The 16534-nt window shown below is 35.0% G+C and overlaps 1 protein-coding gene across 10 annotated transcripts in view; it reads right to left on the bottom strand.

Moving 5' to 3' along the window:
- LOC149796782 (rho GTPase-activating protein 26-like) overlaps window positions 1-16534 on the bottom strand; it is a 168347-nt gene that overhangs the window by 70342 nt on the left and 81471 nt on the right. For all 10 annotated transcript variants that reach the window (XM_089961428.1, XM_089961431.1, XM_089961429.1 and 7 more), the window contains 3 exons: window positions 8658-8770; window positions 4974-5071; window positions 4575-4653 (listed from right to left, as the gene is read on the bottom strand). In XM_089961428.1, the coding sequence (XP_089817554.1) occupies window positions 4575-4653; window positions 4974-5071; window positions 8658-8770 (290 nt within the window). The remainder of the gene's footprint in view (window positions 1-4574; window positions 4654-4973; window positions 5072-8657; window positions 8771-16534) is intronic.

The following is a 16534-nucleotide window of genomic DNA, read 5'->3' as shown; positions in this document are numbered from 1 at the left end:
AAGATGTCTAAAAATAAATGGAATGAAAATTAAGGCATTCTTGACAGCTGTACCATATGAACTTGCTTACAAGACAAGTCTAACTGCAAGCTGCACACACCCAGATCTGTGCAGTTTGTTAGTAGTTGATTTCACACTGCACAAGTTTGTTACCTTATGTACGTTTTGAATAGAAGGGGAGTGGGTGCTGTCAATAGTTTTCCTTCTTCACTAACAAAAATAAGTGATCTCACAGCAGATTTATCTTGATGAGGAAATTGTATTAATTATTCTGTTTGAAGAAAGCATAAAATGAAATTGGTAACAAGATGAGAATGGCATATAAATAGATGTCAAGTCCATGTCTGTCTGTAATCTGCACACTGGAAATACAACCAATATTTCAGCATAACTAAGAAGGAACCAACTGACAGACCTTGGAAAGGTCATAAAGTTCATATGTGTATCAATAATGTATTGTATCCCAGTCTGTGTATCTTGAATTATATCGATATGTGGCACAGATGTATTGTTTCACCCCTACTAGCTACCATCCTTAATGAATAATGCTAACATCTGCTAAATGAATACCATAGCTGCCACCCACCCCCCAGTATAAAAATACTGACTTCTTGTGACAAAAATACTGATTGCTTGTGACACAAAATACTGATTTTCAGGAACAAAATAATCATTTTAAAATTATTAATGCATTCATAACTATTCATAACATATACAACCATCAGTAAAGACAGTGCCTTACATAATTATCTACTGTTAAAGATGCATGTGTTGCACACTTGTACCTTCTGGATGGGCACCATGTTCCATTCGGGTGCCCATTCAGAAGGTGCATGAGTGCAACACACTCAGACAACGGCTTTTTATAGGAGCCTTTTCCACACGCTTTTTTTCCTTCCAATCATTATTGATTCCAATGTACCAACTTTCACTGATGATCTAATTTCTGTGTGATTTTCTTACTGAACTGTTTTCGTTCTAGCATACAAGTAATCCTTTGCAATTCTACTGTCTGGAAAACATGTGTGAAATAAATCACCAGCAACAATAGTATGAAGGTTCATTTCTAAAAGAAATTAATAAACCGAATTTTGACTTAATTACATCAAGGTTCTCTCTGGTGTTTATGTACGTCGTAAGTTCAGGCTGAGTTGTGTATGATGAAACAGCCTGCTAATGTTTATTAGCTTTTTCATGCTCTTGTATTGCATAGGAACCTCCATGCCCAACAGCGAAATCACATTACACAATTTGCATAAAGTAAAGTTTTCTCCTTTACTAGATGGTTTCGCAAATCTAAACAAGACAGCACAGTTGTCCTTCCAGTTCTGTTTTCTTGTTTTTCCTGAAGAAAATTCTGAATATTCTGCTTTCCTATTCAACATGATTAGAAGTTGAATATTACGAAGATACAGTGACAGCGGTAACTGTTTGCAAAATCCAATATGGCGGATAAAGACAGGCATGGTAGCCTTGATTTCGAATGAACCAATCATATTGTAGAACTGCATTCCTATATACAAGTGATACATTTCTATCAGAAAAGAACCAAGTGCCCATTCAAAAGTGAAAATTCCAAGGAATTTTTTTAATTATTTTTTAAAATTAAAAAACTTATTTTTTACAAAAGAAACATACATTCATATTCAGGTCCAAAATATGGGATAAATACGGGGAAAAAAGGACACTTGGCAGCTATAGAATAAACATTTTCAAGAAAGAAAAAAATATCTAAACATTTTTGCAGATACAAGGGTCACAAAAAGGCTCAGGCTAAAAGTAATTTGTCCTATTTTATCCTGCATCTAGAGATCATTTTTAATTTCCAATTTCTGTTCTGTGATTTGCGATACCTATCTCTGTTGATGAAACAGCTTACCATCAAGTTCATAAAGAAGACAAATACACCAGCCAAATACTAGGATATGAATGAACATGATCGAACAAGGACTAGAATAAAGATCAATGTATTGGAAGTTAAGGTGCTTCCATCCAAAAGCTAGTAATGAAATTCACTGCTGATGAGAGAACTTGGTTTCCTGGTTTTTATCCTGCATCCATTGAATACAGTGATCCCCCTTTTATAAGGCCACCCCTTCTGCAGCAGGAAAGCGGCCTTATAAGAAGTGTGAACTTTCTAGAGGAGAATCACACAGATATATATCTTGTAAAAAGAGTAACTGTTTCAATATTAATTATTTTCATTTAAAAGTCACAGGAATATTATTTGGGTATGACCTTAATATGATAACACAAATATCAATATTATTTTCAAATAATTATGTGTGTGTGTGTGTGATTTGGATTTTTAACGCAGCTTTAACAATTTTTCAGTCATACTGCTACAATGTCTGCAGTGTGACAGTTTATAGTGATGTCTAGCACTGGGGCATCATGCCGCAGACATGTAGCATGATGTCCCACCAAGTCACATTATCCTGACACCAGGCCAACCAGTCCTAACACTAACCTCTTAATGCTGATCGCCATGCGAGGCAGCTGTTAGTACCATTTTTGTAAGACTTTGGTATGACTTGGCCAGGGATCAAACCCATGACCTCCTGCATCTGAGGCGGAATCTGTAACCACTAGGCCACCAGAGTGGTCAAATACTTACGAATAATCATTAATGGGGGCAATCCTTGAGGGGTCCTTTTCAGTACAAACACATTGGTGCAAAGGGATTAAGGCCATATAAAATGGGTGGCCGTTAGTCAGGAGGGCTGTTCAACGCTGAGGGATAACTATATCCTGCATTTTTTGCCATATGAAAGGAGAAGACCGATTTTAAGTGGAATATATTTTGTTAATTTTACATATCATCAATGTGAAATACATAATACTGAATGGACAGAAACTCTGCAATGAAAAACCTATCAACTGGTCGCAATTACAGATTTTAAGAAGATAAAGCTCTGCCTTGATCTTGTGCAATGCAAAAATGTCTGCTGGTACAGACCTGCCAACCCTAACAAGACCTCAGTGAGCCAAGTAATATTTCGTGTAAGTTAGACCAGTTTTCTGTAAGGCAAAACAAACTATTATGCACTGCTACTGTCATGCTAACAAATATGCATTTAAAGGTTCAGAAGTCTGATTTGAGACTGATGCAGTGATGGCAAACATTATGTTCCACTAAAAAGTTTGAAATGTATAGTTAAAACTTAGTTACCTCTAGTACAGTTTCCCAAACTGCAGTTCCATGCCCTATGGAGTTTATTTGGCTTCTTGCTATCTCTAAACTTGACGTAAACCTTAGCTTTTCTTTTTCAATTTCACATGGTGAGGGCAACCATCTCTCACCTTGAGTCATACTCACGATCAACACATGCTGTCCAACAAACTTACCTGCTGCCCTTCCTGATTGTTAAACCCAATAATGTAAATATTCCTTGTTATTTGTCTTTGAGACAAAAACTTTCCAACAGGCTGATTATCCATTTTGTCTTTTTGGATGCCCTTTTTAGACAATTATTTAAGCAACAGCTGGTTCATACATTTAGCATGAAAAGATATATGCAGTTTAAGGCATCTGATGTTCTTGTTAAGATTTGTCTAGTTCACTGATCAACTCCATTAAATCTGATATGAAAACCTGGTTGTACTACAAATCAGCAAGCCATTATCTGTATTTTACGGCAACAATAACATTTGTCATTTTTGTTTTTATTCTGTAAGTCCATATTTTAAGGGTAAATTCCATAAGACTTGTGGCCAGGTCATAAGGGTTGGCAGCGCAGACTGTGAATTAAAACAAGTTATTGCAGCAATAGCAAAATTTATGCAACTCAGAACCGCTTTATGTACTGTATGTTCACCAAAATGAAAAAACGCAGAGAGGTGGAATTCCTTTTGATATAGTTACTACAATCAACCTCAGTATCAGACGACTTTATTAACAGTTCTGGTAGCGGATGGTTTTGCCAGAATTTCAAGTTCTGAGATAGTGCTCATAATTTTTTTTATATTAATGGTACCAAATAAATGGTTGAGTGTTCCTACTCCCAACTGGCATTTTGTCCTTGAACAGCTGTGAGTGCAAAATTTTCACACCATAAAAAAAACCTGCCTTAAAATAGCCATTTCTAATTAAAAATAATCAGAACATATGTCAATTGTACTAGTTGTTCTTGCATAAAACAAATACATTGAACAATATATATACAGTGTGAATATTAATATTTATTGTAGACATTCATACCCACTTATATGTTAAGTTCAACTGCAAGCTGCATAGACCCAGATCTGTCACTTCATAACACACACCAGCAAATGTGAATCTATGCAGTTTGTTAGAAGTAATCAGTAGAACAAACAACAAAGGCCCTGGTCTGCTGGCGATGTGACAGTTCAGAGTTTATATTGTTTGCAGCTGGCCTAGAATTGCACCTGAGGATATAAATGTGTATTTTTGTTCCTTATTGCATTCAATAATATTGTTTTCTAATTTTGAGCAACCTAATTAAAAAGTAGGATGAGGTATATTGTCACTGATTCCTCGGAAATGTATATGTTCCAGACATAATCAATGAAATCACAATTATATCAAAGAATCATTTAAACGATTTACTTACAGGTTCTTTCCCATCCAAGGCTTCTAGCCACAATTTTCTATCTTCCTCTGAGAGGGCTTGGAATGTCATTGTACTTTGTCTGTTAAAGGATATAAGACATGACCTATTTCAGAAGCATTCCTTAATTAAGCAATCATGTTTTATGTACAAACCTCTTTAAATACTATAACACAAAATATGATCACTTAAAGAATAATTATCTATCCAAGAGAGAAACAGCTTTACTTTTTACCCAGTGTCTTGTTAATCTTTGAGCTGTTCATTAATAATAAACTGCAATTGACCATCCTCTATCATATCTGAATAAAACAGACTGGTACAAACAAAAGATTGTAAGATAATTTAATTTATATTTACAGAAGTCTTAATTGGCTCAAGACCAAACCCATTCTGACTCACTTGTCTTCAAATGTTGCATCAAAACAGAACCGTCTGTCTATACTGTCTGTTGCTCTTCTTACACAGGATGCCAACTTCAATGTTTCTCCCATATTGGACTGAAAATGACAAATAATTTATTTTTATTTTACAAGTCAGTAAAAACATAGTAGATTTAACTATCAGAATGTGTTCACGATGTAGATTATACAGATCTATGCTATCATAAAAGACAAGTATTCCATGGAAAACCATGTCTTAGCTGTGAACATCACGATGATGGAAGGATGTGTGCTATACTATAAGACACGACATAATTACTTGAAAGTGAAAAATAAGTGTCATGGGAAACTTAGTGTATTCAGTGTGACCATGACCCTGAAGACCTGACCAAAGATAAGGAACGGGAGAAACTTTCCAGTGATGTTACATTAGTTTACAAAGTTTCATCCCTAAATCTGAAATGCCCTTTCAAGTTGTAGAGCAAAAATGAAAGCATGAGACAGACAGATGGAAATGCACGTATCATATTTCCAGATTCTTACAGAAAGATAGGGGATAATTTCTGATCATAGTACAGGATTTTTCAAATCCAAGTACAGGTACCTGACAGACATGTATGTAGCCTTGACTGACATTCAGCAATGCTGGGCGTAACATGTATAGCTTGTATGTGTGCGTGTGATTTGGATTTGTAACATAGCTTTAACAATTTTTCAGTCATATCGCTACAATGTCTGCAGTGTTACAGTTTATAGTGATGTCTAGCACTGGGGCATCATGCTGCAGACATGGAGCATGATATCCCACCCAGTCACATTATACTGACACCAGGCTGATAAGTCCTAACACTAACCTCTTAATGCTGAGTGCCAAGCGAGGCAGCTGCTAGTACCATTTTTGTAAATCTTTGTTATGACTCTGCTGGGGACCTAACCCATGACCTCCTGCATCCGAGGCGGACGCTCTAACCACTAGGCCAACGGAGCGGTCTATAGTTTATATGAAATGACTAAGTGTCAGACACAATCTGGGATGTTTCTTGTGCCCTAGTTACATTATGTTTTCAAACACAGACATAATCATTATTATATTATGTGTTTAAATACAGACATAAATAATCATTATTACATTATGAGCTTAAACACAGACATAAATATTTATTATTACATTTCGTCTTTAAAAACAGACAACAATAATCATAAATAGACGTTAAAACATAGACATAAATAATCATAAATAGACGTTAAAACATAGACAAAAATAATCATTATTACATGGTGTGTTTAAATACATAAATAAATAATTATTATTATATTGCATGTCTAAAACAGACATAATTAATCACAATTAGTCAAACACTTTATCATATATTTTGTATTAAGTGATAACAGCTCTGTTTCGAATAGGAACAGTAATTCTGTTTATGCTTAACTACAGACATTTTCCCTTGTCCTGTATGTTGGTGCCAGTGATTTCCAGAATTGTCAATGGTAATAAAATTTTCTGATGGTGACTTATTCACTGACAAATAACATAGGCATATGGTAATCAGTCATTTTAACATGAGCTAGAAAACTGTTCCAGTAGTGAAAACATTTGGTTTATTTGGGTTTTATCATTCATTTTGCTACAAAAGTCTTAAATTGCAGTAACACTTTTTCAAATTTTGGAAATACATTTTGAACATTTTATTAGCAAAAAATATTTAGCTGTAAAATAAAAATTGCAGCTGAGAGGGATTTTTATTAACATTTAAGTCAAAGACCTACCAGGATAAAATGCAAGTTAACACCTATCCTATTTGAATGACACCAAGAGTGGATTTTGATGGGTTTAATGCAAGTGATGATATAACAGAAAATTATTTATTGAAAATTTAGGTGTTTGAACTGCTGTCTAAAGATTTTTGTCTTGATGTTGCTGCCATCAGATAACATAAAAAGTATTTTCAAAGTTGTATAATTTATACAATATAATGTAAGGCAACTAAATTCCTTAACGGAGACATGCAGAAAATGCCAAATTTAGCAGTAAAAAAAAAACTTCTATTAAATTTAAACCAGAAATTTCAATGAAAGTGGGGGAATTACTGAATAAAATAATAACATATATATCTGCTGGCACTTTATGAAGTGGCAGATCTGGATCAATCAAGTTTGCAGGCGAACCCAATATTTAAGCATCTATATATGGCAGTCAATAATAGGCAAGGAACACAGCTCTATTTTAGTACACCAGATGATCAAACACAGCAGCATATTTTCCCAGAGAAAATTGGCAGGTATCTGGGAAAGTCTTTTACCAAACTAGATGCTGAACTTGTCCCATTATTTTAATAAGCCTTTTCCAACACATTTGTAACCTACCCCATACATATTTTCACAAAAAAGTTGATTGAATTAGCAAAATTGTTTAAACAGAAATGAAGATGATGTGGGACAAGTTGAGAATATGCGGGTGACCATAAAAAGCATGTAGGGCAAGTGTAAAACAGGATGAGTTGAGAATATGTGAGTGACCATAAAAAGCATGTAGGGCAAGTGTAAAACAGGATGAGTTGAGAATATGTGAGTGACCATAAAAAGCATGTAGGGCAAGTGTAAAACAGGATGAGTTGAGAATATGGAGGTGAGCATAAAAAGTATGTAGGGCAAGTGTAAAATAGGATGAGTTGAGAATATGGGGGTGACCATAAAAAGCATATAGGGCAAGTGTAAAATAGGATGAGTTGAGAATATGGGGGTGACCATAAAAAGCATATAGGGCAAGTGTAAAATAGGATGAGTTGAGAATATGTGGGTGACCATAAAAAGCATGTAGGGCAAGTGTAAAATAGGATGAGTTGAGAATATGGGGGTGAGCATAAAAAGCATATAGGGCAAGTGTAAAACAGGATGAGTTGAGAATATGGGGGTGAGCATAAAAAGCATATAGGGCAAGTGTAAAACAGGATGAGTTGAGAATATGGGGGTGACCATAAAAAGCATGTAGGGCAAGTGTAAAATAGGATGAGGCATATGCATCTCAGACAACATCACCATTGTGTGAAGTGTCTTGATATCCTTATCATTAAACAATATGCACAAATTAACACATGTTCAAAGATTGAAATGCATGACCATAAATGTAATTATACATCTTCATTTATATTTTAGACTGATACCCATCCAGTTCAATATATACTGCCAGGTCTCTGCATAGCAAAGTATTTCATAGAGGTTTATGTTAGAAATAAATTCCTATACTTTGTTGATTGGAAATGTGCATTATCTTTTTATTCTGATTCTCTGCCATTTTGTTATGTCACCCGTTTACAGTGTACCACCTCCCAGATGGAAACTCAGAAGATTTAATAAAATAATTATAAACACCAGATAATCAGAGTTAATAATTCTGCATGTTCATTCAGCTTGTTTCTGAGAATGCTTGAAAGAAAAATGTAGATTTTAGCAGAGATTACAGCAAACCTTTGGTGGTAAATCACCATGTAGAGAGAGTCCAAATGTTTTTAAAAAATGCTTATATCTTTAGCTGATTACAACTAAATATGTCTTTATGAAACAAAGATGCCCCACCACTGTGCCTGAAAATGGACTGAAATGAAAGGTACGGTGGACAGACAAGTGTAACAATATATGATCTTACCAGTCAAGGTGGGACAGAGAAATATAATACTTAAAGGCACTCAAAATTGCAACTTACCATGCTAATTTTTCCCATGCCAGCTGTCTGGTTGAATGGAATCATGTAGAAGTTCTTATTATCTTTATTATAGCAGCACCAATACTTTGTCCAGGTTACTCCCAGTGCAATCTCTATAAAACATCACAAAGTATAAACTATATTTGTGAATATTAATAAAGAGCTTATCATTTAGTTTATTTTCCACCTCATCTTTGTCCTTTTAATCTCTTTGGTATGTGGCAGAGATTGTTTTAAGTGTGTGTGTTTGATTTAGATTTTTAAGACAGCTTTAACAATTTTCCAGACATATCGCTACGATGTCTGCAGTGTGGCAGTTTATAGTGATGTCTAGCACTGGGGCATCATGCCGCAGACATGTAGCATGATGTCCCACCCAGTCACATTTTCCTGACACCAGGTCGATGAGTACTAACACTAACCTCCTAATACTGAGTGGTTAGCGAGACAGCTGCTGTAGAGAATGTTTTTAAACAAACCAGCAAGTTAATGAGGAAAGTGATCACCCATCTGAGGGTTAGTTTCCTCCAGGTTCTCCAATCTCCTCAAAATTTAGAACTGCTACCTATCGGCATTTTAGCCATGAACATAATATCACTATAATGTTAAAACATGTTACAAGGGAAACATGCATTATAGTTGCCAAGTTGTTATTTAATAACCTTCCCAAAACAACTTAACTAGAATGCAATGAACCCTTCAAACAATGTTCTAATATTTTTTTTACATACTGACAAAATTTAAACATAATCTAAATTTTTATGAAAAAATCCCCAAAAGGGCCAGGCAAGCATCATCACATGTATCATATCGTCTTGCACATGTAATAACATAAGAGTCAATATATTAGATAATGTCACAGTAAACTAGTCACTGAAGTGTTGCTGTTGTTGTTGTTGTAGGGTTTAATGCCATTCTTCAGCACACGATAGGCTATACATGGCGGCCAGTATTAATGGTGGAGGAAGAACCTGGGAAAACCCCTGGAAAAAACCACAGACCCACAAATAGCTACTGGCAAGCTTTCTCACATACCCACATTGGCTGAATCCGAGACTCAAACCCACGCAGACAGAGGTGAGATGGCAGTGGTACGTAATGGAGAGCGCTTTAGACCACTTGGGGCCCTGTTACTGAAGTGAAATGTAAAGATTGTAAGCCAGTTCCAAAAGAAAATCACCATTTATCATGTAACTGAGTGTACAAAATGGTTTATTTTCATTCATTTCTCAATATATGGCTAAAGAATGCATATCAAATTTGTTGCTGTTATTGCAAGGCAGAGTGTAAATATATTAACACTGGGAGATTGACACAGTGACATCAGTGTGAAACACTTCTAAGGCAACAGTCATTGTATGATGACATTTTCTTACTACCGGTAATCTACCAATGAAATTAACCAATTCATTTCGTATTGCTGCATAATACAGGCTAGCGATAGTAACACAGAACTCAAGTTAAACAGGTTCTACTTCTTTTATTAACAAGGTATTCATAAAATGGAGAAAAAAATTAACATGATTTGCATAACATGAAACTCAGGGCCAGCATGCCCAGCCACCGACCTGCTGATGTTAAAATTATTGCTGCAGTGATGGAAAAGTGACCAGTATGTCCATCTTCCTAAAATGTGGACTCTACCATTTGTTTAAGTTAGATCTTATTGTTCCAATGTTCAATAAAGTTCAAACATTTTAAAACTTTTAAAAACTTAAATTCAGAAAGAGCAAGAGATGTAATAAGTCTTTGGTATGAGATCTAGAAAAACATGGATTGTACCCTGTATGACAAGTTGGAGTTTTGTCAAAACCTAGGGGAATATTTGGAACACAATGGTAAGCTCAAGGAGAGATCAAAATATTTTTCCCAGGTGTTTTAGGACTCAGGAAACTAATAATAGTATTTTTACTTAACAGATCAACTAAAATCAAATTAATTGTGAATCATCTACAAAACTGGCTTTTAATGAAGATATTTTTTAAAATCTGCATGGAAACTCCAAAAAAGACAATTTTAAAATAATATCCTTGGTTTTCATTACTATTTCCCTTGAAATGACCATCAGCCATCTTTAGAGTTACTCCTCCATAACAATTATTTGGATGAAACTGATTCAATGATAAAATATTTACTGGCACTGAGTGTATTGAAAAAAAAATTTGTAACAAATGACAGCTCATGGAATTGCTCAATGGACAACACAAATGATCAACTTATAGATAATATCAAACTGATGTTGAAAAATAATACTGCAATAAATAAGTGGAAAGGCTGACTAATTCTTGATGAAATATTTCATGCCTCAACACCAAGTGATATCCAAACAAATATTTTTTGGAATACCTTATGTGAAGCTTTGTCACATGGATTTGAGACACTATTTTCATCACTAATCTGTTTACAAAAGATTGTAATAACTTCTAGTTAGCTATCAAGCGGCTTGGTGGATGAACATTTACAGAATGAAGTGTGATGATGGTTACATGTGAGATCACTTTTCGGCAGCCCCATTGGTACTGCAGGTTAGAAATATATTGTAAGAAAAAATTCATTGATTTAACCTCGATGCATTATGATTTTCAAAATGACAGTATCAACTCCCTAACAGACACTGCACAATGGTCTCTTGCTTTTGTGAAAACTCATGACAGTCAAAGTTTTCCAGATGTTTGGAGAACCTGACATACCATGCAAACAGACATCATTGATGAATCTGCATTGTTCTGAACCGGAACAGTCATGTCATGCTAATTCTTCATAAAATGGTGGAATTGCTGTGAACTGCTTTATATTTGTAGAGTAAACAAAAATCTGTGCTTTCATGGATAAGCTATTCTACAAATTTAAAGTCCCAACAAGTTATAAACCAAGTCAACATTAACCTCCACTGTCCCAATATTTAGTGATATGCAGGTTACTACATCCGGTGTCATATGCATGGTAAGGCATCACATGTTGCATTACTTTCTAATAGCAAGGCTATTTGTAGTGCTGTGAAATATACATTACGATGTGTACCTATAAATGATAATCATGAAAACACTATACAATTGTAATGACTATATCTCATGCTACTGTAAAAAATGCAAACTCAAAAAATATATGTCCCTCTTTACTTCCCAAAAGCACATATTATATCCAATCACAATTAATGAATACTCACTGAAACTTTATGCAACCCAATGAAATTAAAAACAGGTGAGAAATGTGAGTTTTTGTTGATATATATATAAACAGTGGAACCCCACTATAACGCGCCCCAATTTAACGCGAATTCGGATATAACACAGCCATGGCGTGGCTCCCGAAATTTCGTATATTCGCACATGAAAAAAAAAAATTTTCTCCAAAGTACATGAAATAGTGTATAAATAAATTAGTATCATTATGGAGAGGAGATCGCGTATGGATTCCAATTTAATATGATTGTGGCGTGGTTCCTGAAATAGGGTGTAAAACGTTTATTATCATTTTGGGGGAAAAGTTTGTGTATAAATTTTAATATAATACGATTGTGGCGTAGCTTCTGAAAATTAACAATATCACCAGGTTCTTAAAGTGTTATGTCAAAAATAAACATTATCAGAAATGTTACTTATCACTGATCCAGTAAAAAAAAGCTGCCAGCATGTTTGCTGGGCTTGGTGGTGTTATTAGACGCAATCAGTTGACCAGTAAATAATGTTCGCTTTATTAGCTGGAAATTGAAAGGGTATGAAACTGTACATGTGTTCAGCTTTAAAAAATATATATGAAAGTAACTCGTGACGTTTGCAGGCCTACTACACTTAGTTCTCGGGATTTACATGTGCATGGGGTTGACTTATGAACTCGTTATTAATTTCCTATTTTTTTATACAAATATTTTACCATTATGGAAAAGCAAGTTCACAAACGTGATTCGTTCTCTGCACTTTGCGCAAAAAAAATGATTATCATTTTGGGGAAGAGATCGTGCATGAAATTGAATACAATACGATATATAATACCATTGTGGCGTGGTTCCTGAAATTTTAAATACATGTACGTGTATTTTTCTTGTACCCGGAAAAATACTTTTTTTAAAGTAAGAGAAATAGTGTGTAAAACGTTTATTATCATTTTGTGGAAGAATTCGCTTATGAATTCAAATATAATACAATCGTGGCTTGGCTTCTGAAATGTAACAATTTCACCAGGTTCTTGAGGTCTTAGGCCAAAATAAACATTATCGGAAATGTTACTTATTACTGGTCCATGAGTAAAGCCAGTAAGTCATCTTTGTGATTGTCTTCAATTAATTCTGTATACAATCATTGCTCAAACAATAGCCGACATGTGTTTCTTCTTTAACTGCATATACAACCAATCAGCAGACAATGCGGTGGTTGATAAAATATTCTCACAATTTAATCAACATCAAAAAACGAAAGCTGCCATCATGTTTGCTGGGCTTGGTGGTGTTATTAGATGCAGTCAGTTGACCAGTAAATAATGCCCGCTTTATTAGCTGGAAATTGAAAGGGTATGAAATTGTACATGCATTCAGCTTTACATTTTTCTTTAAAGAGTGACTCGTGACCAATGCAGGCCTACTGCACTTAGTTCTCGGGTTTTACATGGGTATGGTGTTTGTTTATGAACTCATTAGTAATATCCTATTTTTTATAAAAATATTTTACCGTTATGGAAAAGCAAGTTCACAAACGCAAATCGTTCTCTGCACTTTGCGCCATGATTAGTATAGTAGTTATCACACGTTTCTTTTGATATTCACAAAATCTGAAGTAAAAGTTACGTGTACGTTGAAAGCATGTGTTGATTTGTAATTATTCTGTTGTAGTCGTTCAAACAAATAGGCATACAAGCATTAATTAATGGAAATTTGCAATGGATAAATGTACAAGGAAACGCATATGAGAAAATTTTAGCAGTATGAAATTTGTACAGACACCGTTCATATAACTTGTAACGTAATGAACCATACACTTGCTTCGTCTTTCTTAACCTAATTTTGCTGTTAATTTTTTCCACTGAATTCAGACACATAATGATGTGTGATAAAATTATTTAATAGTTTAAATATGTATGCAATTTTTGCAATGTAATTACATATTTTATGGACCAATTTCAAGCCCCAACGGTACGATATCAGACGGCAAGTAAACAGTGTTGATGCTACGTTTATGCTATATATTAGACGTTGAATTCAGATACAATGATTAGGGGAAAATAATATTGAATATTATAAATCTGTGTGCAATTTTTCAGTGGAATTACATGCATTATAGATGAAATGAATGCCACAACAGCACGATAGTAAATGGTGTTGATACCCTATTCATCATATACCGTAGACATGAATACATGTATATATGCCAATGAGTTGTTCTCTCAAAAAAGTAAAATACTGCAAAACCCCGCATTAACACGACCCTGATATTAACGCGATCCAATTTTGTGGACCCAAATTATCACATTATAGCGGGGTTCCACTGTATATATTCACTATTCAAAGAGTAAGTGGAACATATAAAAACTGACTGCCAAATGAACATTTAGGAGATGTGTCCCGATTCTCAAAAGGACTGTTCAAAGCAATACTTTGGAATGTGTGGAGATAAGCCACTTTGTTGGAATTTGCTTAAAGGTATATGATTTCAGTTCAAGTAAGACCTTATTTGGAAGTAACAGTACATCTCCACTTTCTTCCTGTTAATTTAACTGTGCAACTGAGTTCCTAAATGGAGATATCATTACCTGAAAAAAAATCATGGGGTTGCAAGTTATCTATGCATGCAGCTGGTACAAACAGCGCTATAATCCTGTTATGCTTCAAGGGCAACAACAGCCTCTCCCCGAGATGTGCTCTGAAAACTGAATATTGCAACTTCCTTCTGATCACACAGAGGATAAGAATTCACTTGTATTGAATCATAAATTGTTACTGTTGAATTAAGTTTCTGTAAATATTACATCCAGTCATTTGGTAATTTTGCTCCTTTTGGGAAGCCTCTGTCTTTATAGCATAGATCAAGTGAGGTGGCAGCAGCTGGCCTGATTCGGCAACAATAAGTACAACTCAATTTCAACAAGCAACAAGGGGTTCCCACAGGGAGATTTAGGCAGGCCTGTCATATTTTCTGTACCATCTTTTTTTGGTTACATGAACTGATTGTTGTTTTACTTTCTTCATGAGTTCAGTGCTGAATGCTCTTGTTTCTTTTGCAGCTCCATTCTTTTTATCAATTTACATCTTGTTTTATGTGAGACATTTGAATCTGTGTACTGAGACAGAAGAAAATTATGTTTTTTGTATAAATTTATGCATGCCAAAGGGCGTTATTATGCACTATTTTAATACAGATGGTTACAACACCTTTTAAAATTATAATCTAAGAGATTATCATCTAAGAGAAGAAATGAAATTTCTTTCCTCAATCTCAACAGACTTCGAATACCTACCATATTTACCGTATATGTTGGGAGACCGTATTTATTGAGACACCATAAATTAATTTTAAAAGTAATTTTTTGGTGCACTGTATGTTCTGGGACACATCGCTTTTTCGAGTCGTAAGTTGTGGGACACCTTTTAAACCATTCAAAAATTACATGTCGGAAAATGCACTCCAACTGTTGTTTTATTGGGATTAAACGCCATTTATCAGCACACGAAAGGCTATGCATGGCGGCCAGTATTAATGGTGGAGGAAGAACTCGGGAAAACCCCGGGAAGAACCACCAACCCACAAGAAGCTACTGGCAAGCTTCCTCACATACAAACATTGGCCGAATCCTAGACTCGAACCAACGTAGACAAAGGTAAGATGGCAGTGATCCATAATGGAGAGCGCTTTAGACCACTCGGCCACTTGGGGCCCCTCGCACTCCAACTGAAATTTCATCGACACAACCCTTCTCCTGCATATGTACGATCCATTCTTTCGGTACATGAATATTTTTTTTTATAGCTTTCTCATACCATGAAAAATTGCTAGAGGCAACATATCACCTGAAACGGAAACTGCAAGTACTGAAGTCAGTTTTTTCAAATCTGCACCAGTCTTGCTAATTCTCACACTTCTGACCCCCATCTTATCATCAGTCCATCCAGGAATGTGGTCAAAGTAAACTAGAATTTCATCCATGTTAATGATCATATTGTTGGCGAAATCATCTGCTTCTTTTCTGGTCTTGACGAATTCATCACATGATTTTATTGTCTACAAATCTTCTGGGCGATGCTGGGTCATCAATGTCCATGCACGAAGCACTTTATTGTGTCACTTTAAAAACTGTTCCATTGTTTCAATTTATTTTTAAAATGCCCATGAATACCGGTGAAAAGAAACCAAAGTTTGCTTTCATAGTATATTAATTTTTGTTTTAAAAAATTGGCACATCCTTAAAGAGTCCATAGTCGGCTTCCGAGATCAGCTTGCTTTGCAATAAAATACCCTTTGTATTGATATCCTTTAAAACAAACAAAACTGGCTTCAGAGTGTCAAAAGTTGGCTTCCGAGGTCGGTTTGAATTATAATAAAAAATGACCTTTGTCTTTGATGTCCTGTCGGTAAGTTCAAAGACAGTTTACTGCTTGCTCCCAGATGTGTTTATTCACCACATGGGCATCTATGTGCTTGGCATCTATAGTTAGAATTAATACAAAGGAGCATTGTTGTCTGAGGGTACATAGTAATGATACTTTTGTAACCCGTGCTGGCAAAAAGATTGTCACTTACACTCAAGTGAATGTGTTTTCAACTAATGATTTTTATTTGCTAGATACTGTCATACACTAAACCTGAATATAATTCAATCTTGATTATTTTGCACCTAACACTGTGTTTATTTGTGAATGACAGTTGTCTTCAAGATATTGGTTGATTATT

Source organism: Sinohyriopsis cumingii, chromosome 6 (genome assembly GCF_028554795.1).
Source record: "Sinohyriopsis cumingii isolate HCF-2022 chromosome 6, ASM2855479v2, whole genome shotgun sequence".
NCBI lineage: Eukaryota > Metazoa > Mollusca > Bivalvia > Unionida > Unionidae > Sinohyriopsis > Sinohyriopsis cumingii.
The sequence above is the reverse complement of the archived record's forward strand: the minus strand, read 5'-3'. Positions and strand labels throughout refer to the sequence as shown.